At 36.7% G+C, this 24,512-nt stretch overlaps 3 protein-coding genes across 3 annotated transcripts; all 3 read right to left on the minus strand.

Moving 5' to 3' along the window:
- Positions 1-2,993: 2,993 nt before the first annotated feature.
- LOC125188694 (premnaspirodiene oxygenase-like) lies at positions 2,994-5,872 on the minus strand. The gene is made up of 2 exons (XM_048085699.1): positions 4,959-5,872; positions 2,994-3,929 (listed from the first exon to the last, which is right to left on the minus strand). Exons 1-2 carry the CDS (start codon positions 5,850-5,852, stop codon positions 3,309-3,311), a joined length of 1,515 nt encoding a protein of 504 aa, XP_047941656.1. The 5' UTR covers positions 5,853-5,872; the 3' UTR covers positions 2,994-3,308.
- Positions 5,873-10,416: 4,544 nt separating this feature from the next.
- Positions 10,417-12,608, minus strand: LOC125188135 (premnaspirodiene oxygenase-like). Its single transcript, XM_048084880.1, has 2 exons — positions 11,721-12,608; positions 10,417-11,307 (listed from the first exon to the last, which is right to left on the minus strand). The coding sequence occupies exons 1-2, from the start codon at positions 12,606-12,608 to the stop codon at positions 10,696-10,698; spliced, it is 1,500 nt and encodes a 499-aa protein (XP_047940837.1). The 3' UTR covers positions 10,417-10,695.
- An 8,111-nt stretch (positions 12,609-20,719) lies between these two features.
- On the minus strand, positions 20,720-23,747 carry LOC125188693 (cytochrome P450 71D7-like). Its single transcript, XM_048085698.1, has 2 exons — positions 22,825-23,747; positions 20,720-21,766 (listed from the first exon to the last, which is right to left on the minus strand). Exons 1-2 carry the CDS (start codon positions 23,737-23,739, stop codon positions 21,161-21,163), a joined length of 1,521 nt encoding a protein of 506 aa, XP_047941655.1. The 5' UTR covers positions 23,740-23,747; the 3' UTR covers positions 20,720-21,160.
- Positions 23,748-24,512: the final 765 nt, after the last annotated feature.

Below are 24,512 nucleotides of genomic sequence, written 5' to 3' on the forward strand. Positions count from 1 at the left end.
AGATAATCTGATGGTCCAAAATCATGGACTACAAATGAAGGAAGGTGCTAAACAGACGGACAGAGGCCGGTACCAGCGGCTCGTTGGAAAATTGATCTATCCATCTCACACAAGACCAGACATTGCTTACTCGGTTGGTGTGGTGAGTCAATTTATGCATGCACCGCAGGAGGAGCATTGGTAAGCAGTTCTAAGGATCGTTCGATACTTGAAAGGGACCGCGGAGCATGGACTCATGTTCGAGAAGCACCGACACTTGGAGATACATGGTTTCACAAATGCTGACTGGGTAGGTAACCCAAATTACAAAATCAACCGCAGGATATTTCACTTTTGTAAGAGGTAATCTTGTGACATGGAGAAGCAAGAAACAGAAGGTAGTAGCACTCTCCAGTGCCGAAGCAGAATTCAGAGGAATTAAGAGTGGACTGACAGAGATACTGTGGCTAAGAAGAGTGATGGCAGAACTAGGACTTCGGACGACTCATCCGTGTAGACTTTTTTGTGACAACAAGGCATCCATTAATATTTTATAGAATCCGATTCAGCATGATAGAACAAAACATGTGGAGGTAGATCGACACTTCATAAAGGAGAATATTGAAGCAAAGGTGGTGGAGTTGCCTTAGGTCAAGTCTGAATATCAACTAGCTGACATATTGACAAAGACTGTGAATTCGAAGTCACTATGTAAACTATTCATTCTACATCAATATTGAATAAGAATTATCGATTCTCCCGACCCTTTGATTCAACAGAAAGAAATTATATAGTGTGAGTGCATGGGTAGTGAGTAGAATTATATAGTGTGTAGTGAATAGATTTGGAATTGTATGCAGGCCCAATTTAGATATGGGCTTTTTGGTGGCGATATGTTGGGCTTAAACTTGCCTGGACCAATAGGAAAATCTCAATCAAATAGACTTACAATCAAATAGAGAGCCCAAAATATTCAAAATTGAAAAACAGAAATATACTCCCTCCGTCCCAAGGAAGATGACCCCTTTCTTGGACGGTACGGGATTTTATGCAGTTATATTTTGTGTGTTAAGAGGAGAGAGAAGAGAGAGAGAATAAAGTAGAGATAAAGGTGTTTCCATTTTAAGTAATGGGTCATCTTAGTTGGGACAAACCAAAAAGGAAAGTGGGTCATCTTCAATGGGACGGAGGGAGTAATTAGTAATTATGTAAATGAGATAACTTTACGTCGGCAAAGTATGTGAAAAGTGTGGGGTAATTAATACTCCCTCCCTCCGTCCCGGAGTATTAGACTCACTTCTTTTGGGCACATGATTTAAGGAATTGATATTTAAATAGTTAAAGTGGAGAGAGTAAAGTATGAGAGAGGGAAAAAGTAGGAGAGAGAAGAGAGAAAAAAGTAGGTGGAGAATAAAATAAGATAGATGCTTTTTGCTAAAAAAGGAAATGAGTCTAATATGTTGGGACATCCCAAAAAAGAAAGTTAGTCTAATACCTTGGGACGGAGGGAGTAGAACAATATTTGAATTGTGCAAAATGGAAGAACAAACAAAATAAGGAGAATTCTGCCGTTCAAGGAATGGAAATCGTGACATCGGATAAGGAGACCGAGAGTCCAACCAACTCAATCACAGTCTACTTTTGTTAAATCACCAATTGTGTCAATGTTTTATATACTCTCTCCGTTTCACAACATGAATTCTATTTGGTTTGGGCACGAGTTCTAAAAATGTAAAGAAAAGTTTTGTTGAATAAGTTAGTGGAATGTGAAAGGAACAGTCAGTGGAATGCTACTTAACATTTACGGTAAAAGTGAAATATGACTCTTATGGTGAGACGGAAGGAGTACATAGTAAGCTGGTGGGCTCATGGCCACCCCCCGGCCCAGTATGGCTTCATTTATCTAACATATTTAATAGTTAAAGATGACATGAGAACGAGATACACATCAGTATTTATCACTTCAATAGTCTTTGAACCATTTTGATATCTGGTGGTCATTCAAAATACCCCACAAAGCATTAGTAGATACTTATCGGGATACTCAAGAAAATCAAATATTGTTAAACATCTAAAATCCAATTTTATGGGGTCGCTATCAGAGAATCACATGACACGATAGGAACCGATAAGTTTGGGATAAAAAAATGTCCTTAGTTGTTCCTTTTGTTCTAGTTACGAATGAAAATTCAGGCTAGACGGTTGGAAATTTATGTAGAGTGGGTTAAAAATCCAGAAATTTGTTGAATAGTAATTAGTTAGAGCTTTAAGGCTCCATTCAGTATCATAGAATTGAACATGCGGAGAAATGGCATTGGAGCCTTAAATTCCAAATTCAAAGTTTCGTACGTACTACAAAATATTTGAATTTAGAATTAAATTACAATTCCAATTACAATTCAACGATTTGAATTCTAGATCAGAAGTAGATTATTAGAATTCCAATAGTCAACAATATAGTGCAAAAATTGATTAAATATCATGCTCCTAGGATATGTCTCGTATGGAACATCTTCCCCTAATGTGCTTATAAACATCTTTTATTCCAGAATTATGTATCATGGTTCAATATGTTTCATATGCATGCATATTATCAAATACATTCGGTGCTTCCGACTCCATATCAAACATTGAACGGTGACCTCGCCGTCTCACGAGTTTAGGGTTAGGGTTTCATGAGAAAAAAATTCTATGTTCGAGATGGTGGCGAGATATTTAAATAATAATCTAGTCCATAGATAATTCTTATGGGACTTATATATTTATAGATTTATTTAATAATATGTGGTTCTAACTCTCTTTTGCGTTCTGGGAAAGAAACAACATAGAAAAATCGAAAAATGAGCTTACAGATATACTCAACAAATTACATTGATTGAAAAATATGAGGAAACATCTTTTCGGTACACAAACTTTGTTAAGGTATCATTTCTTGTCCGTAACATTTCAAAATGAGTAAATTGTTTGACCTGCCTTCATGGTCTTGAGGTTATTTTCGCTCAAATAAAATTTTGAAACAATGAAGAAGTAGTTTTATTGATATTAAATCGAAGTTTATGGATCACATATGATTTTTTTAAACGTTACAGACCAACACTGATATATTCCCTCTAAATTAAAAATAGTATAGGGGCTTATAATAGATATACTTGACACATGCATTGATTAATAAAATAAAAATACTAACCAGGAGTATATATAGTCGTTGGGGTTTTGGCTCAGGTTATTTAGTCGTTGGGGTTGTGGCTCAGGTTATATAGTCACTGGGGTTGTGGCCTTGTTCGTATCAAAGGATCTATAACTTATTCTGGATTATATCATCTACTACATTAACAATATATATTAGCTAAATATGGAGTGACTACCACAGATAAATCGTGTTTTCTTGTGCATGTTAGCCCAACATGTTCAGTCATGTCCAAATCCACACTCCTCACACCTTCTGGAAGTCCCCAATCGAAGTTGTAGAGCAATTGGGCTAAAGTAAACTCGACGTTAGCCAAACCAAACGTTATCCCAGGGCACATTCTTTTGCCAGCTCCAAACGGCAGGAAATGACATTCACCATCTACAAAATCCAAAGATTGATCCTCGAATCTCTCGGGCTTAAACATCTCTGGGTCTTTCCAATACCTTGGGTCCCTATGCATTCCCCAAATATTTACAACCACCCATTCTCCAGCAGGTATGGTGTATCCATTGATCATTTGCTCCTCCTTGGAAGCTCTAGATACCATCGGAAACGCAGGGTGCAGCCTCATAGTCTCTTTGATCACTAGTTTAAGATATTTCAGATTATGAACAATGTCGCTTTGTTGAGTACTATTTCCTTTTAGAGCTTGTCTTACTTCAGCTTGTGCCTTCGCCATCACTTGAGGGTGCCTCAACAGTTCTGTCATGGTCCAGTCAATAGTTCCCGCTGAAGTATCAGTTCCAGCAACGAAAACATCCTGCGTGTTATGAAAAGAGGAAAATTTTAATACTCAAACTCCGTTATGTATAAAAATAAAGACTTTGGAGACAACACAAGTTTAAATGTGAAACTAAGTATGAGAGAAAAAAGAGATAATATAGTTAAAGTTTTTTTAAGTAGATAGTGAGATTCAATATATGGGAAAAAATTTCTAAATATACAAGTGGACTAATTTTATAAGAAATACTAAAATGACGAAAAGAGACTACTTTTTTGGGACGGACGGGATAGTCAGTAAAAATAGCTACAATAATTAGAAAAGGAAATAGTTAAAAACGAATCAGATGATATGGGCATCATCAACTAAGCATCGACACCACCCGATTCCGGACGACACTAGGTCGTAGATGAGTCGGCCTTATCCAAGACGACAATTGCAGTCAAGACTTCCCGACCACGTCGCCGCGTGAGTCGAACCGCACATGGTCTTAGAATTTTATCTATAAATATCTCTGTCTTCATTCACAATTCAAAGAATATGATAATAATTATTTATTTCATCTTCCGAATCCTAAAATTCTCTACAAACCCTAATTTTCTCAAGAAACCCTACTAGCCCCAATTCTCTCTCGATCGCCTGCTACGTGATACGATTCTGTCCGTATCACATTAGCATTTAACTTTAGAGAATTAGTAACCTTCATTTATATTTATTAGGTAATAAAGTATTACTCCATCTTTCCCTGAAAATTTATCACTTATTTCCACTTTCTTCCGTTTCTAATAATATGTCACCTTTCACTTTTACAATTCCATTAACTTTTTCGATCCATTTTCTAGGAGTACATTTCTTAAAACTCGTGCCGGGTCAAATTGTGACAAAATATAGCGACAGAGAGAGAATTAATTTTTGTGAAAAAATTCAAAGCCTCTCTAAGTCTCTTCTGATACGATAGAATGGAACGTGATTCCTACTTTTATTCTATTCATTTGTTTGATAAGTACGATAGTATAGAATGAAGTAGTGAATGAAATAATTGTTGAAGGAAAGAGAGTTGGGACTTACATACAACACAGCCTTGATGTTGTCGTTGTCGATGGGAAACTCCAGCTGCCCTTCCTCCTTAACCCTAAGAAACACATCAACCATATCCTCACTCCCAAACTCCGAATTCCCCGATCCATTCTTCGCCCGATTTCTCTTATGCCGCTCGATCACATCATCCAGAATCACATCGAGCTTGCGCCGCATAGTCTTCAGCCGCCTCTTCGTCCAGCTCAGCGCCCCGACCATTCCCAACGACGGGAACAGATCCGCGATCTCAAACCCCGAGGCCATCGCGGTGTCCGCCGTCAGCTTCACCAACGCCTCGCCGTCCTCAACGACGCTGCCGTACGCAGCGCGGCAAGTGACGGAGCTCGCGTGGAAGAAGATCTTCTCCGTCAAATCCACGACCCTTCCGGAAGATTCCCGCAGCGAATCGACCAGCCGCGACGTCTCGTCGCTCCGGATGGACTGGAACAGGTGCACCATTTTAGGGCTGAGAAGCTCGTTGATGCAGAGCTTCCTCATCTGGCGCCAGTAGCCGCCGTAGGGGCCGAAGGCGATGTCGCTCGAGCCGTACATCATGATATCGGAGAACGCGCGCTGCCGCCGATCGGCGAAGACGGGGTCGAGATCTTTGAGCATTTTTTTGACTAAATCGGGAGACGAGACGATGACGACGGGGGACTCGCCGAGCTTGAGGTGCATTAAGGGGCCGTACTGATTGGATAGATCTCTGAAACAGGGGAAGGGAGGATTGCTGATTTGGTGCAGATTTCCGATTATAGGAAGTTTTCTAGGGCCAGGTGGGAGTTTAATTGATTTGCTATTTCTGGATTTCTTCCGATTGTTGAACAAGAAGACGAAGATTGCAGACAGAATTAGAGCGGCAACGGTTGTAATTAGTTCAGCCATTTTTCGTATTCGGTGGTGCAGTTGCAGGGATGGAATGCATGTTGAAGAACGATGTAGGCAATATATAGAAGATTTATAAGACGTCGACATTTAGAGCATCTCCAATGGCTTTAGGCCAGCCACTAGCCACTCTCTCTATTCCTGCCACGTCATCAGCACTACAAATCCACCTGTCACATCATCATTTTAATCAAATTGGCTAGCCTTAGGCTAGCCACAGGCTAGCCGCAATAAAAATAATTCAGAAACAACTACATTTACGGAATTAAACACAAAATATAGAATTAAATTTACGACAAATATACGGGAAAAATTCGTTAATTTTATTTAAATAAAAAAAAGTACGTTATAAAAAAAAATCGGGCTTCCACACACGAGCCACCGCCCCACTCTACTCCTCACTAATTTATTAAAAAATACATTAAAAATGCAATAAAAATGCAATAATTTTATATAAATTAAAAAAAGGTCCATCCCAAAAAAAATTCATAAAAAAAATACATTAAAAATGCATAAAAATACATTAAAAAATGCAATAAATAAAAAAATGCATTAAAAAATACATTAAAAAAATGTAACCGGCTAGCCGAAATTGAGCCTACAATGGCGGCTAGCGCCCGCAAATCGGCTAGAGCTCGTCGATCGGCTAGCTGAAATGCCGCTTGCCGGTTCCAATGGTTCGGCTAGCGACGCGAATCAGCTAGCCGTTATTGGAGATGCTCTTATATCAACTACATGCATAACAGATGTCAACACGAAGGCATTTGTAAGTCAACTAAATGTCGTTGACATACATATGTCCTCTGTTTACATCTACATTTACATGTCAACAGAAATACGTATGCCAACTACATTTAGTTGATATACAAATGTTTTCGTGTTGACATCCATAACATAGGTTGTTGACATAGTTGTCAGGTATCAACTTAAGAAAATTATCAACCGATCATATCTCAATTATAATATGTGGAGTATTTCTTATCATCAATCAGTTTGAGAAATAACAAAGTCATTTATTTTTATTTGTCTTCTTTTCCACTGACCACGGTTGAGAATTGAGATACAAAACCCAAACCTCCTCGACGGAGAACCGATCGCCGAGCATCAATCGCCGCCTATCAAACCCCTTGATTCGATGAAAGTCGTACATCCTACTTATCATTTATAGTAAAAGTAAATCGAGACTCCTAACCGCCGATAGACCGAAATGACAAAGCAGTACTCCTAACCACGGACAGAGAAAGTATCAAATAATTGTGACATAGGGTTGATTGTATTATGATATAGGACTGAATTAAAATCTTAGATCAAAAACTATGTATCGATGGTAACCTGTCCAAACAAGAATTCTTGAACAACAAACAACCCGTTCATATATTCGCCCAGAACCATTACTGGCTTTGTGAGAGAGATTATGATATTATTTAAGAACGATACAACTATAACTCATGCAACAAATCATGTGTATTTTCATTTGTTAGCCAATAAATGTTCCATTTACCTTTTTACTAATTTTAGTAATACACTTCATATTCCACTAATTTGATCTCACTCATATTTTACTTTAAAATTAATATATAAAAGTAGGCTCACCTTCTCCTAAGCTTTTCTACTCATTTTCTCTATATTTCTTAAAACTCGTGTCCGGTTAAACGAGACCTCGTATTGATGGACAGAGGAAATAATAATAATCTTTTACCCAAAACACTATACCTTAATATCATAATCTGAATCAGTGCTTATACTTGAACATTAAAGGTTCGGTTGAATTACTAAACTTAGATGGGGGAAAATTAGGTAGAGTAGGGTAAAATTGTAATGGAAACTATAGTGCAGGACCCAAAATCCCAAAACTAATTAATGGCATTAGATCCAAGGAGTTGGTCAAGATTGTGGTTGTTGTGCCTGTAATGCTGTGAAATTAATATCAAAACAATTTGATGTCTTTTTCAAAAAGAAAAAAATGATCAGGGTATTTTTGATTGATGCAATCTAATTTCTTTTCCAAGTTACTTGTGCTATTTAATTGGCTTATAGCGTTGGTGAACTGATGAATTTGTACTTTCCTTTCTTCCACTAAATTGTTTCAAGGGAGAGAAATATTCATAGATAAATTAATGATTAAACCGTATAATCATATTGTGGTAATTGTATTATGATTGAGCCTATTAGATATAGGCTTTTGGTGTGCTGGGCCCAAACTCAGCTGGACCAATAGGAAAATCTCAACTAATTAGATTTGGGCCTTTGATACAAACAAAAAGAAAACCCAAATGTGTGAATTAATCTTTCTCCGGTGATCGATATGCCCGACACATAAGAGTTAATGTAAAAACTCATTTTTATAGTAAAACTTAAAAATGCTAAAAACATACATTTGATATTAAAAGTCATTACATTCATAGTGCAATCAATTATACTAGGAACAAATAAATTAGATTGAAATTTTCGCTTTTTAAAATCAGTGAAAATGATTCTCACGCCCTTATTTTAAATATGGATTTTCATTGAACCGATCTATAATATTATAAACTTCATCCCAGTTTTGAGTACTGTTTTATAGAAAAAGGTTTTTTTCCTTATATTAAAGTAAACAATTTACTAGGTAAATTGAGGAGTTAATGGGCGTCTCAACCTTTCGACGTAGAAAATTAGGGCCTTAGGGGTAAGTATCCTTATTTTGGATCGAGTTTTTTCAAATTAGAACTAATTCAAATTTTAGAAAATAAAAATCTAAATAGAACTGAAATATTTGAAAAAAATAATTTTTAAAAAATTACAATTTGATCCGAATCGAAATAATCTAAAAATCCAAAAATAAAAAATTCTGAAAAAAGCTTATTACTTGTATATTACTTAGGTTATAAATATTTAGATAAATTTTAAAATAACTTGTTGATTACAAATAATTCGCACTTTCAGATTTATTTTTGCTTTAACAAAAATAATTCTAATCGATACAATATTTTATGTCTCGTTTTTATATTTTGGGACGTCTCCAATTAAATACGTATATCACTCCATTTTATAGTCTTTTTAATAAAATTATTAACTCATTTCACATGTATTTTATTATAAACTAATAGTATATTAAAACAAGACTGTCATTCAATAAAATATCTCTTATTTACAACTTATACCACCATTAAATACCACTACTAATAATGTGCTCTCATTATCCATGAACACTACTTTAACTACCCTTCTCATCTCTTATACTTAACCAATTTTGTCTTAGTTGCCGTATCATATTAATTGTCCATATTTTTATCGAACGGAGGGAGTATTCTAGAGGGGTAGATATTTCAATAATAATCTAATTCATAGATAAATCTTATGGGACTTACATATTTATTGATTTATTTAATTATAATATGTGGTTCTAACTAGAAACAACTGTGAAAAATCTTAAATGAGCTTATAGATATGCTCAACACGTTAAACTAATTATATGGACTGACGACCACAGATAAATTGTGTTTTCTTGGTGCTGTCAGCGCATCATTCTCAGTCATGTCTAAATCCTCGGCACGGACACCTTCTGGAAGTCCCTAATCGAAGTTGTGGAGCAATTGGGCTATAATTTTACCTAATCCTTTCCCGCTCTTCAAAAGCAACACATTTCTCTCTCTTACTTTATTATCTCTTTGTCTCTCTTACTTTTTTTGCTCTTAAACATTATTATCTCCACTTAATTAATATACTCTATCTGTCCCATGAAAATATGCGCACTTTCCATTTTCGTTCGTCCCACAAAAATATGTGCATTCTATTTTTAGAAAGTTATATCAATTTAATAATATAGGTCTCACTATCCACTAACACTACTTTAACTACCATTCTCCACCTCTCTCCTACTTTACCATACTGTTCTCCTCCCTTTCTCTTATTTTACCAATTTTGTCTTAATTTCTGTGTCATATCCATTGCCTATATTTTTATGCGACGAATGGAGTATATCATTTTGTAAAATCTGGTGTCGGAAAGAAGTTGATCACTTATAGCGGGACGGAGGAAATATTTGAAATAGCATTTCGAACCTTATGGGTTCTTGGTAAGGGCTTAAGCCCCACCCCGACTAATACTCGACAACTCTGTGGTTTCGTCGGTCCCACGGGTTGTTATCGTTTTATCGCCAACTATGCATCCATCGCTGGCATTCTTAAGAAAGGCGCCTTTGTGTGGACCGTCGAGGCACACTTGAGCTTCACGGCCTGACCAAGAAGTACACCATGGCTACAGCCACGGTTCTCTGCCTAGATTACTTTCCACTCACTTTTAAATGCATCCTCAATTTTATTCACATGAGAATCAACAGTAATTAAAAATTTGTGATATGGTTTATTTTAAGTATAAAAATTATTGTATACTATAAGAAATGATAGCATAGACAACGGTTTCTTTTATTGAAATTGTAACTTAAGAATGAACCAAAAGTTACAAATAGTAGCATTATATTAAAAAAAGTGAATAGTTGGTTATATACTTAAGCTATTTATTTTTATTGAAATTTTAACTTATGAAGAACCAAAAGTTACAAAGAGTAGTATTATATTAAAAAAAAAGTGAATAGTTAGTTATATAGAAATCTGATCAAATGCAAACTCTATATATTGTACAAACTTCAAATTATGATCTAGACCGTCAGAAAATGTCAACAAATGATAAAATAATAGCAACAAAAAATGTCATACAATGTCAATGCTTGATGCTTTATTGAAATTGTGTTGACATTTTTTGTTATTGTTATTTAGTCACCTATTGACATTTTTAAATTGTCATAGTTTGGAGTTTGTATAATATTTACAGTTTGCATTTTATCACTATCCTAATTATATATGAGCTATTTATACGGAGTGGCGACTACAAACAAATCGTGTTTCCGTGCGGCTGTTATCCCGCTGTTTTCAGTCATGTCTAAATCCTGAGCCGCGACACCTTCCGGAAGTTTCCAATCAAAGTTGTAGAGCAATTGGGCTAAAGCCGACTCCACAGTAGCCAAACCAAACGTCATCCCAGGGCACATTCTTTTTCCAGTTCCAAAGGGCAAAAAGTGATAATCACCACCCACAAAATCCACAGACTGGTTCTCGAATCTCTCGGGCGAAAACTTCTCTGGATCATTCCAGTAGCTCGGGTCCCTGTGCATCGCCCAAATATTTACAAATACCATTTCTCCAACCGATATGGTGTATCCATTGACGACTTGTTCGTCCATGCAAGCTCTAGGCAGCAGTGGAGCTGGCGGGTGCAACCTCAGAGTCTCTTTGATCACTAATTTCAAATATTTGAAATTATAAACAACGTCGCCGTCGTTATGTTCAACATTATATCCTTTCATGACTTGTCTCACTTCATCTTGTGCCTTGGCCATGACCCGAGGCTGCCTCATTAGCTCTACCATCGTCCAGTCAATAGTTGTTGACGAAGTATCGGTCCCGCCTAAGAAAATATCCTGCATTTTTTCAATATTACTACCCTCGTCCATCAAAATTTGTCCCATTTTTCCATTTCCGTCCGTCCCTTAAAATTTTTCCCATTTCACTTTTACCGTTTTTCAATATTATATTACTCCCTCCGTCCCCCATTAAGAGTCACACTTTTCCATTTCGGTCCGTCCCCAATTAAGAGTCACACTTCATTTTTACTATAAATAGTAAGTAGGTCCCACATTCCACTAACTCAATTCACTCACATTTTATTATAAAATCAATATAAAAAGGTGGGTCTCACATTCCACTAACTTTTTCAATCAACTTTTCTTTAAATTTTTTAAAACTCGTGCCCGGTCAAACTATGACTCCTAATCGGGACGGAGGGAGTATAAGTTTATGTAAAGAGAGAACTGAAATAAATTATTCCACTTACATACAACACAGCCTTGATGTTATCATTATGGATGGGGAATTCCAGTTGCCCTTCCTCCTGAACCCTAAGAAACACATCAACCAAATCCTCACTCCCAAACTCCGAATTCCCCAAGCCGGAGACGCGATTTCTCTTATGCCGATCGATGATGCTATCCAAGATCACGTCGAGCTTGTGGCGCATCGCCTTGAGCCGGCGCTTAGTCAAGCTCAAGGCGGCCACAACCCTCGACGAGGGGAACAGATCCGCGATCTCAAAGCTTGTGATGATCTGAGTGGATTCGAGGATGAGCTTGAGGAGCGTCTCATTATCCTCCACGACGCCGCCACAGGCGGCGCGGCAAGTGGTGGAGTTGGAGTACAGCAAGACCTTCTCCGTCAAATTCACGATCCTTCCAGAAGATTCCCGCAGCGAATTGATCAGCCGCGACGTCTCGTCGCTCCGGATGGATTGGAAGAGTCGCACCATTTTCGGGCTCAGAAGGTCGTTGATGCAGAGCTTCCTCATCTGGCGCCAGTAGTCGCCGTAGGGGCTGAAAACGACGTCGCTGGACCGGTAGAACATGATGTCGGGGAGCACGCCCCGCGGCTTGTCCGCGAAGCTGGGGTCGAGGTCCTTAAGCATTTGCTTTGCCAGCTCAGGCGACGAGACGACGACAGCAGTCGTCTCGCAGAGCTTGAGCTGCATTAAGGGGCCGTGTTGATTGGATAGATCTCTGAAGCAGCGGAAGGGAGGATTGCTGATTTGGTGGAGATTTCCGATTATAGGAAGTTTTCGCGGGCCGGGTGGCGGTTTCTTCATTGAGTTGCTATTTATGGAATTTTTCCATTTGTTGAACAAGAAGAAGAAAATTGCAGATAGAGTCAGTGTTATAATTAGCTCAACCATTGTTATATTTATTTTGTTATATGTGTTTCAATTTATAAGGTGTAATCACATGCCTAAAACTATAATGGAAACTACCAAAACACAAAAGCAACAGTAAGTACTACTGTATACACATTGTTTTTTCTTTTTAACTTTGACCCCGGCACGGGTTTTAAGAAATGTAATGGAAAGTGAGTTGAAAAAGTTGGTGGATGTGGGTCCTACTTTTAAAGTATTAGTTTTATAATAAAATGTGAGTAGGAATGAGTTAGTGGAATATGGAGTCCACTACCAAAAATGATAAAAATGAAGTGTGTAAAATTATGTGGGACGGTCCAAAATGGAATACTGGGTAAAATTATGGGGGACGGAGGGAGTATTGATCGTCAATAGTACTCCAAAATCTAAATACAATCCTTATAGTGGACCATTATAAGTTGGTTGAATAACTAAATTTCAGTAGGTGGAGTTGAATAAAATTTGTGAAGTACATGCGGTCATGTGGACCATAAAATTTGGCTAAAATTTGTGGACCATAAAGTTTCACATGATTTATCTGTTGTTGAATGTTATAACAATGCCAACAAGTCCAAAGAATGGGTGAAGTACATGTTGATTGCCAATTTGAAGATAAGATTCATTTCAATTAAAGACTCCAAGTTAATTATGCTATGTATAAATTAGTTGTTGGTTGTTTTAAAATGAGTATATAGTTGTTGGTTGTTTTAAAATGAGTATATTGTGGATTATAGCTTTGAACTGTTGAATTTGCCTTTTCCTTTCTTGCCTTAATGCCTTAATATATAATCAAACTGACGTCACACAAAATCTTTCAGAAAAAGCAATAATTGAAATAATTTGCCCGCTCTACCCTCATAACTCTAACTTATTCTTAGTACGTTTTATAGCTCTAGCTAATTAAACATTCGGCTAGATTTGAAATTTTCGGCACAGCTCTATTTTAAAATTTCAACCAAATCTACCTAATGAAGTTATTAAACCAAACTTTTAATGGTCCACTGTAAGGATTTAGGATTGTATTTAGACTATGATATTGAGGATTGATTATTTAAAATATTATTATAACAGCATTTAAACCTTATACATTATTGCTGATAATTTTTAACACGATACGATAACACGACACGAACCCGCATGAAATTAATGGGTATGTGTCAAGGCTTATGGATTCATGTCCTTATCGTCTCGACACGTAAACTTCGTGTCGTGTTCGTGTCATGTTCGTGTTACACGTTAAGAAATAGTAATATTAATATATTATAATATTATTATTATTTTATTTATTTTAAAAAATTTAAATTTAAATTTAAATTTAATATTAGTATATTATAATATTATTATTATAGTGTCGTTATTGTGTCGTGTCATTTATGTGTTGTTATTGTGTCATGTTGACCCGAAGTGGTTCGTGTTGTTAATGGGTTCGTGTCGTGTTCGTGTCTTAGGGTAGCTGGTCATGTTCGTGTTCGTGTTTGGAGTTTTCTTAACAGGTCGTATTTGTGTTTGTTGTTATCGTGTCATGCCGTTATCGTGTCAATATGATAACGACACAACACGCACGATTTGCCACCCCTATTATACATATACTGACTATCAATAATTTTAAAAGAAAAAATAAAACAAAATGTATACCATTACTAATAACGTACTACCTAGATATTCAAATAGTATATCAGTCGGAATAAAGCCATCCATCCAGTTACACCAACCAATACTTTCTTCGTCTCTCATTACGTGTCACAAGTTGACTCGACATGAATTTTAATAAATATAAAAAAATAATTGATGAAATAGATAATTGAATAGTTTATAATTAACAATATAGTATATGTTAAACTAGTTATTGGAATGTATTATTCATTTGCTAAAAGTACATATATAAGATGAAATGATATAATAGGGGATGTTCAAAATAGAAAAATGAGACATATATGTGGTGTTCGGTTTTTTTATTACAATAGTACCAAGGTATAATCCCAAAGCAGAAAGTGACAATCTTTGTGGGTTATGAAAACCTAATTTAAACACCCAAAATCATCTTTGTGTACAAAAAACACATACAAGTACCAGCACATGTCGGAAACAGGTTCAATGCACCTTACACAGCACTATTCACTATTTCTAGGTTAATAATCATGTTGAATATTGATGGACTTTTTTTTGGGCTGGTTATTTATTTTTGGGGGGAATTGGGGGGACCCCCAAGTCGCTTAAGGAGGTGGGCAAGTGGAACCCTCCTTCGAGGGGGGGATTCGCTCGGAAAATTTGGGCCCCGTCCTTTGGTTTTATTTTCTTTTTTAGTCCCCAAATATGGGTTTGGGGCTTTTTTTTACGGTAGACTTTTGTGCTTTCATTCTGTGTTGTTTATTTGGTTCTTTTTTTTTTGGGTCTTTGGTCTAAATCTTACTTGACCCCCAAGCATCTTCCCTTTTAAGTACCCCCTGGCCCCTCCATGTTAATTGATTGCTAAAATGGCTCAACTTTGTTGGCCCGTTTCCCCTAAAGGAAAAAATGTTTTTGCTTTTTGGGAAAACAAAAAGAAAATAAAATATTTTTTGATTCCCAAAAGGTGTTCAAAGTTGTTGAGGGTTTTTTCCACGAGGATCCCTCGGGATAAAATTGATGAGATGAATGATCGGGGGGGGCCCTCTTTGTGTTAATTTATCGATTTTGTGATTAGGAAAAGTTGATCATGAGGAATTTTTGGGCTGAAATGTAAAATTGCTTGATACTCATATTAAAACCTTTGTCTTCAAGTGTATCGCAAAAAATTTTTTTAAATTTTAAATTTGGGTCTTGCTAAGGATATAGATGATAATGTGGATAGGTTTCGAAGCTTTTCGGGACATTAAGAGATCAGGTGATAAAAAAATAGATGAATATTTTTAGCATGGCTCGATGAATGTCTTTTCCAAACCCCTATAGTGATGTTAAAAAAAACCTTTAAAATATGGGAAGACTTTTTTCTTCCTCAGCCCTTATTTTGCTCTGAAACCCAAAGGTTGAGCTTAGGGAAAAGAACAGCGATAAGAATGCTTATAACAAAACGTTGAACTTTGAGAGGAAGATCTAAATCTAGAGGGGGGAATGAGTTGGGTTTGTGGTTCGGGAATCCTCTAACTCTGGGAAAAAGTTTGGTCCCAATTTTAAGGGGGTCCTAAAAACCCATAGGGAGGTTTTCAACTGTGGTGAAGTTGGGGCTTTTTAAGAAAAAAGTTTCCCCAAACCCGAAAGAATAAGTTTCCCAACCCAGTACCCCGAGTTGGGGAAAACCCCCCTTTAAAAAGTTCCTTTTTGAATTTAAAGTAAATGATTAAAAATTTTCCCTTTGGGCATGACTTGCAATTTGTGAATCCTCTGCCTTTTTCCTTTTAAACCCAAATGATTGGCTATGTGATTGGATTTACTTTTGTGAGTCCTTTCAAGGAAGTGTTTTCGAAATTTTAAAATTTAACTAAAACTTTTTAATCAAAGGGGATAAAAGAAATGTGAAATTCTTGGTATTGGCCTTTTTGTTTGAAGTTTGAAAATGGGTTTTTGTGGTTCCCAAATTGAAGGATGTGAGGTATGTTCCCAAAAACTTGCTATAACATGATGTCTTTGGGTCGAAAATGAGGGTATGGGGGGGGAAAATGGGGGAAGGGGGCAAAGAAAAATTTGCAAAGGGGCTATTTTTGTTCAAAACAGGATTATGTGCTTGCTAGAGATAGAGCTAGAAGAACTAATGTAAAGAAACCTGTTAAGTTTGATGGCTTTGTTTGTAACGCCCCGCCCTCCTAGGGTATAATAAATTCGGCGGTCGTTAACTGGGCAACTTAAATGCAACAAAGACAAGGCTAGGGTTTCATTAAAAGGGGTTTGACTTAGGTATTTAACAACTAAGGAGGAAATAAAACCAGGTTTAATCAAGAATAATCAATAAAAGGTAGATAATATAAATGACGATCAATGTCAAGGGAAAACAAAGGAGAAAGATATCATAACTATGATCCAAAAGCAAAGGTTTGACGTAAACTCAACAAAATCCACGACATGTCTCAACCGTCTAAACGAAGGGGAAAAACAAGTTCAAAATGACTGAGTGAAAATAATGAGTTTCGAAATTTAGCGAAAGCATCCAAGAGAAGGTGAAGCCATGTATGAAGACACGACTACTCGAGGTTCAAAATATCCATCTTATTAATTAAGTTTGCTCAACACCCGCCAACGTTCGTCGCCATTCAACCTGCACATAAGGAAAACACATGCAGGGCTGAGTATTTTGAAATACCCAGTGAGCTCGTTGCCAAAACATTTTATTTAATAAGTTATGCCACCCTTACCATAGTGAACTCGAGTTTTAAGCATTTAAAAAGTATATCACGAGTATCACAAAAATTATCACAAAAATTATTTCTCCCATTGCCATAACTTGCAGGTCGTGAGCGACTAAGCTCAAGTTCTTTGGACGTTCCTCTGAAACTACTACTACTATCTTATCGGATAACAAGTACTCTCTGTTTCAATAAAGGTGACTCATTTCTTTTTTTGCACGTACTTTGAGAAAAATAATAATGAATAGTTAAGTGATGAAAAATAATTTAAATTTTGCCGTTTTCATCTGTTCATCGGATAACAAGTACTCTCTGTTTCAATAAAGATGACTCAGTTTTTTGCCGCTTTACTCTGTTCATCAATAAATGTTTCAATTATTTTTTAACTACTTTTAATAATATACCTCATATTACACTAACTTCATCTCACTCACATTACATTAACTTTATCTCACTCATATTTTATTATAAAACTAATATAAAAGTAGGATTCAATTTCTATTAATCATTTATACTCATTTTCTCTCTATTTCTTAAAACTCATTTATACTCATTTTCTCTCTATTTCTTAAAACTCATGCGTGATTAAACTGAACCTTGTACTAGGGGATGAAGGCAGTAATAATAATCTTTTACCCAAAACACTATACCTTAATAGTTGAACATTAAAAGTTCGGTTGAATTACTAAACTTAGATGGGGGAAAATTAGGTAGAGTTGGGTAAAATTGTAATGGAAACTATAGTGGATGACCCAAAATCCCAAAACTAATTAATGGCTAGAGTGATCCCAATAGATCCAAGGCGATTGGTGAATATTGTGGTTGTTGTGCCTGTAATGCTGTGAAAATATCAAAACAATTTGATTTCTTTTTTATAAAAAAAAAAAAAAGTAAAAATTGTTGATCAGAGTGTTTTTGATTGATCCATGAGAAAATTGGGAACCTAAATTTGAAGATATTCTGTGAAATAAGTTATTCATTTCAATAAAAGATTCTAGGCTTTGAATTCGTGCAATCTAATTTCTTTTCCAAGTTAATTATGCTACTCCCTCCGCCGATTAAGAGTCACACTTTTTCATTTGTGTCCGTCCCCAATTAGAGTCACACTTTATTTTTATCATAAATAGTAAGAAGGTCTCACATTCCACTAACTCAATTTACTCAAATTTTATTATAAAACCAATAAAAAAAATGGATCCCACATTCCACTAACTTTTTCAACCAACTTTTCTTTACATTTTCTAAAACTCGTGCCCTGTCAAAGTGTGACTCTTAATCGGGGACGGAGAGTATTTAAGTGGTTGTTGTTTGTTTTAAACGAGTGTATTGTGGATTATAGGCTTATAGCGTTAGTGAACTGATGAATTTGTCTCTTCCTTTCTTCCACTAAATTGTTTCAAGTGAGAGAAATATTCAATAGATACATGATGATAAATTTCGTTATTAGGGATTAATTACGCTTTGAAATTAGGAGTTAATTTCGCTGATCTTTCAGAATATGGGATCGAGGCATGCGTATTTTTCGGAATAAGGGATTTCTAGTTTTTTATCCTTTTTCTATTCTTTTTCCTATTATATATTTCATATTATTTATAAGTAGACTAAACTATCCTTTTTATATTTTTATCTAAATTCTAATAAATCAGCCGATCATACAATATTCGTCAATCTTTTGAATATCTTCTCTTTTAATCTCTTCTAATAAATCAGCCGATCAGCCGATCTTTTCTTTTAATTAGCCGATTATACAATGATATAAAAATATTGATTTGAATATCTTCTCTTTTCCATTTTGTGTTTGTGCGTGAACTATTGTAGTGTTCATTAAATAACAAAATGAATGTGCAAATCCTATACCAACCAGAGCATACACTCCATCTCGAACAAGTTCACATCTGGTGCTCAGATGTTGCATAGGGTTACGTGCAGAGAATTAGTTATCATAATTAGATGAAGATCGAGCTCTGCATAGGGTATAAATGAATTGGGGGTGAAAAATATTAGAATTAGAGTGAATATAGTATGGGATAATTTGGTCATTTCATATATTTTGTAAGTGAAATAATAAGAGAAAAGAATAGAAAAACTCAAAAAACCCTTGTTCTGAAAAATCCGCGTGTTTCGATCCCATATTCCAAAAGGTCGATAAATTTAATCCCTAATTTCAAAAGATCAGTGAAATTAATCCTTTTTTTCGAAATCTCTATGGATGATTAAGCCGTATAATCATATGTTGCTAATTTTATGAAAGTCTCTCAATTATGATTGAGCTTATTAGATATAGGCTTTTGGTGTGCTGGGCCCAAACTCAGCTGGACCAATAGAAAAATCTAAATTAATTAGATTTGGGCCTTTAATACAATAAAAAAGAAAGTCCAAATGTGTGAATTAATTCTTCTCCAGTTATCGATACATGCCCCACATGTAAAAGTTTATAGGGTGAGTTAATGTAAAAACTCATTTTTATAGTAAAACTTAAAAAGGCAAATTGCCTAAAAAATCAAAAACTTTGGAAAAAGTTTGGTTTTTTCCACAAACTATAAAAGTTACGACTAGACAGAAGAAACACATGTAGTGGGGACCATTTTTCCAAAACAGAAATAGTACGGAAATAAAGCTGCGACGATGCAAATCTGGTTCTAACTAACAACTAACTTCATCTCTTTCAACAATCCATGATCACATATGCAGAAAACAGAGTATTACATCAAATCGGAACAGAGCATGCTAGATCGGACGTTAAAAACTACAATTAATTGAAAATTTAAGCAGATCTACAATTACTAGACGAGGTAAATAACGAGACAGAAGCTAAACATCAATCCATGCATAATTTCAACAGATCTAAACATTGGATGCTTCATCCGCTCCGGATCCAAGCAATCCCCAACAAACAACAGCAAATTCCAATTCCATCTCTGATCACTCCGATCCAGACAATTCACCACAATCCAACAACAATTTAACTTCAACCCAACAGATCAAGTGCGAAAAGCATCCAAAGTGAACGAAAAACAGAAATCAACATGAAACACGAACGAAAACAGAAAATAAACTTTCATAGCAGAATTATCCAGAACTTCACAATGATGATTCAACGGTAGCCGAGTTTCGAACAACGAAGACTCGGCACAAAAGCAGCAAAAACAACATAAATTAAAGGATTATTTCTTCGCCCTACCTGAGGACGGTGGTACACAAACTGAGCTAACTTGTCAAGACGTGAACCCCCCTGATTACCCCATAGTGAAGTGTGTGTAGAGAAATTTGAAGAAGTGAGCTAGGAACTATGAACTGGAGCGTGAAAAGAGTGATCCTAATTTTGTATGCGCTTCCAGTATTTATAGACAGACGACTTCTATATCCTTCCTTGTATTCTCTATTTTGCCTTTTTATCTTCAAAGCTTCCTCCATCTTGTAAATTGTTGTTCTTTTGCTCCTTTTTCGCTTCTTCCTTCGCTCGGCAATTTCTTTTCTTATCTCCTCGGCTCTACACAACCTGACTAAAAACATGTGTTAGGCCCGGAAATCATTGAATTTACCCCATAAACGATGCATGAAATTGGCCTTATCAGTTCCCATGGCATATCAATTGTCCATATTTTTATGGAACGGATGGAGTATTTTTTAGGGCAGAAATCCCTTAACGATATAATTCGCGTCGAACGTCGCGGGATCTTTTGCCCATCGATCAATCTGGCGTTGAAGTTTAGGTTTTGTGCGTTTGTGCACAAGGAAAAGAAAAGCTGCATGGAAATATTTTATTTCTTGAGTGGGGAAATAAAATACACACGTATTTATACTAAGGACCCTAGGATTGATTCGACCTACGATCCGGGAAAGAATCAACAAAGAAAACCCGGAAAGGAGCTTAACGAGCGCTCAACGAAAAGTTTAGTCCAAATAAAATATTCTAATCAGTTACAATAAATTAAAAGACTCAAATTAAATAATAGCTTCCTCCACACCGCGCCGGCTCCGTCTGCTTCTCTTCCGCCGGCACACTAGTGTCGGCGTCGATCTCTCCATCCAGCTGTACCTCGCGTTCCTTCAACCTTGCTGAGGGAGGTCCCGTAACAGTATTCTAGAGGGGTAGATATTTCAATAATAATCTAATTCATAGATAAATCTTATGGGACTTACATATTTATAGATTTATTTAATTATAATATGTGGTTCTAACTAGAAACAACGGTGAAAACTCTTAAATGAGCTTATAGATATGCTCAACACGTTAAACTAATTATATGGACTGACGACCACAGATAAATTTTGTTTTCTTGGTGCTGTCAGCGCATCATTCTCAGTCATGTCTAAATCCTCGGCACGGACACCTTCTGGAAGTCCCCAATCGAAGTTGTAGAGCAATTGGGCTAAAGTAAACTCGACGTTAGTCAAACCAAACGTTATGCCAGGGCACATTCTTTTGCCAGCTCCAAACGGCAGAAAATGACAATCACCATCTACAAAATCCAAAGATTGATCCTCGAATCTCTCGGGCTTAAACATCTCTTGGTCTTTCCAGTACCTCGGGTCCCTATGCATTCCCCAAATATTTACAATCACCCATTCTCCAGCAGGTATGGTGTATCCATTGATCATTTGCTCCTCCTTGGAAGCTCTAGATACCATCGGAAACGCAGGGTGCAGCCTCATAGTCTCTTTGATCACTAGTTTAAGATATTTCAGATTATGAACAATGTCGCTTTGTTGAGTACTATTTCCTTTTAGAGCTTGTCTTACTTCAGCTTGTGCCTTTGCCATCACTTGAGGGTGCCTCAACAGTTCTGTTATGGTCCAGTCAATAGTTCCTGCTGAAGTATCAGTTCCGGCAACGAAAAGATCCTACATGTTTATAAAAAGAGGAAAATTTTAAATTAATTAACCATTTTGCTTCAGTAATGTTTAGTTCCAATTTTAGAAATGTGTCATTTAGAGTGAGACATCTCAAAAAGAAAAATATGTCATTTAGAGTGAAACCGAGGGAGTATAAAAGAAAAGACTTTGGAGACAACACAAATTTTAATGTGAACCTAGTAAAGTATGAGAAAAAAAAATAATAATGTAGTTGAAGTGTTGTTAGTAAATAGTGAGGTCCAATATATGGGAAAAAAGTATAAATATAGAAGTGGAATAATTTGTAGAGAATATACCAAAACGGCAAACAGAGACTATTTATTTGGGACATATGGAGTTAGTAGTAATAGTTAGCTACAATAATTAGAAAAGGACATAGTTAAAAAAAATCAGTATGATATGGGCATCATCAACTAAACATTGAACCACCCGACTCCGGACGACACTAGGTCGTGTAGATGAGACGGCCTTATCAAGGGACTAGGACGACAGTTGCAGCCAAAACTTCCTGACCACGTCGCCACATGAGTCGAACCGCATAGGGTCTTAGAATTTAAATATCTATAAATATTTTTGTTTCATTATACTCCCTCCGTCCCAGAGTATTAGACTCACTTCTTTTGGGCACATGATTTAAGGATTGATATTTAAATAGTTAAAGTGAAGAGAGTAAAGTATGAGAGAGGGAAAAAGTAGGGGAGAGAAGAGAGAAAAAAGTAGGTGGAGAATAAAATAAGATAGATGCTTTTTGCTAAAAAAGGAAATGAGTCTGATATGTTGGGACATCCCTAAAAGGAAAGTTGGTCTAATACCTTTGGACGGAGGGAGTAATATTTAATTATTTCTCTACAAAACCTAATTTTCTCGAGAAACCCTAGCCCCAATTTCTTGCCTGCTATGTGATACGATTCTGTTCGTATCACGTTAGCATTTAATTTTAGAGAGTTAGTAACCTCCCATTAGTCCTTTCTGATACGAAGGAATGGAAATGAAAATATAATGAAATCATCGTTTCATTTCTAATGCGACAGTAGGTTGGGACTTACAAACAAGACAGCCTTGATGTTGTCGTTATCGATGGGAAATTCCAGTTGCCCTTCCTCCTGAACCCTAAGAAACACATCAACCAAATCCTCACTCCCAAACTCCGAATTCCCCAATCTCCGGCCTCCCCCGCCTTCACTCTCCACCCGATTTCTCTTATGCCGCTCGATCACATCATCCAGAATCACATCGAGCTCCCGCCGCATCGCCATGAACCGCCTCTTCGTCCAGCTCAGCGCGCCAACAATCCGCCACGACGGAAACAGATCCGCGATCTCAAACCCCGAGGCCAACGCACTCGCATCCGCCGTCAGCTTGATCAACGTCTCACTATCCTCGCAGACGCTGCCGTACGCGGCCCGGCAAGTGACGGAGCTCGAGTGGAAGAAGATCTTCTCCGTGAAATTCACGACCCTTCCAGAAGATTCCCGCAGCGAATCGATCAGCCGCGACGTCTCGTCGCTTCGGATGGATTGGAACAGCTGCACCATTTTAAGGCTCAAAAGCTCGTTGATGCAGAGCTTCCTCATCTGGCGCCAGTAGCCGCCGGTGGGGCCGAAGACGATGTCGCTCGGGCCGTACATCAAGATATCGGAGAAGGCGTGCTGCCGCCGATCGGCGAAGACGTGGTCGAGATCTTTAAGGATTTGTTTCACCAAATCGGGAGACGAGACGACGACGCCCTTGGACTCGCAGACCTTGAGGTGCATTATGGGGCCGTACTGATTGGATAGATCTCTAAAACAGCGGAAGAGAGGATTGCTGATTTGGTGGAGATTTCCGATTATAGGAAGTTTTCTCGGGCCAGGTGGCAGTTTAATTGATTTGCGATTTCTGTATTTCTTCTGATAATTGAACATGAAGACGAAGATTGCAGACAGAATCAGAGCTGCAGCGGTTGTAATTAGGCCAGCCATTTTTCGTATTCAGGGATGGAATAGTTGTTGAAGAACAACGACGTTGGCTACAGTATATATAGAAGATTTATACTCCCTCTGTCCGTGATTAAATGTCCCATATTTGACCTGCATGAGTTTTAATAAAATTGTTTGACTTTATGTAGTAAAATGGGTAGAAAAGTAAGTGAAACGTGTGTCCTACTTTTATACATTAGTTTTATAATAAATGTGAGTGGAATGAGTTAGTGGAATGTATGATCCATTTACCAAATATAGTAAAAGTGAAATGGGACATTTAAAGGCGGACGGAGGGAGTAAGTGATAAGTATTTAAAATCTTCTTTTTAATATGCCAATGTTGTATTTAAAATTATATTATAGTTACAAGGTCGTGTATTGGTAAGTACTCCCTCTGTCCGCAAATAGGAGTCTCATTTCTATCCGGCACGAGTTTTAAGAAATGTGAAGAAAAGTGGGTGGAAGAAAGTTAGTGGAATATGAGTCTCACATGTATATATTTATTTTAAATGATATGTAAGTGAAATGAGTTAGTGAAATGTAGAGCATCCTATTCGCGGACAGACCAAAATAGGAAAATGCGACTTATGTCTCTATTATTTAGTCGTTGATTTATCGTATCATTCTCGTATTTACTAAGATATTATTAGACTTGATTTACTTTATTTTGATAAGATATTATTATATCCTACATATTATAAATATATGCGGAGTATTCCTGATCATTAATCAGTTCTAGAAATAACAGGTCATTTATTTTTATTAGTCTTCTTT

This window comes from Salvia hispanica, chromosome 5, assembly GCF_023119035.1.
Source record: "Salvia hispanica cultivar TCC Black 2014 chromosome 5, UniMelb_Shisp_WGS_1.0, whole genome shotgun sequence".
Classification (NCBI taxonomy): domain Eukaryota; kingdom Viridiplantae; phylum Streptophyta; class Magnoliopsida; order Lamiales; family Lamiaceae; genus Salvia; species Salvia hispanica.

Bases quoted from the DNA above. Each gene is read 5' to 3' on its own strand.
- LOC125188693 (XM_048085698.1), bottom strand. From the start codon at position 23,739: ATGGCTGGCCTAATTACAACCGCTGCAGCTCTGATTCTGTCTGCAATC. The intron at 21,767-22,824 runs GTAAGTCCCAAC...ATAAACATGTAG, and splicing joins ACATCAAGGCTGTCTTGTTT to GATCTTTTCGTTGCCGGAAC.
- LOC125188694 (XM_048085699.1), bottom strand. From the start codon at position 5,852: ATGGCTGAACTAATTACAACCGTTGCCGCTCTAATTCTGTCTGCAATC. The intron at 3,930-4,958 runs GTAAGTCCCAAC...CATAACACGCAG, and splicing joins ACATCAAGGCTGTGTTGTAT to GATGTTTTCGTTGCTGGAAC.
- LOC125188135 (XM_048084880.1), bottom strand. From the start codon at position 12,608: ATGGTTGAGCTAATTATAACACTGACTCTATCTGCAATTTTCTTCTTC. The intron at 11,308-11,720 runs GTAAGTGGAATA...GAAAAAATGCAG, and splicing joins ACATCAAGGCTGTGTTGTAT to GATATTTTCTTAGGCGGGAC.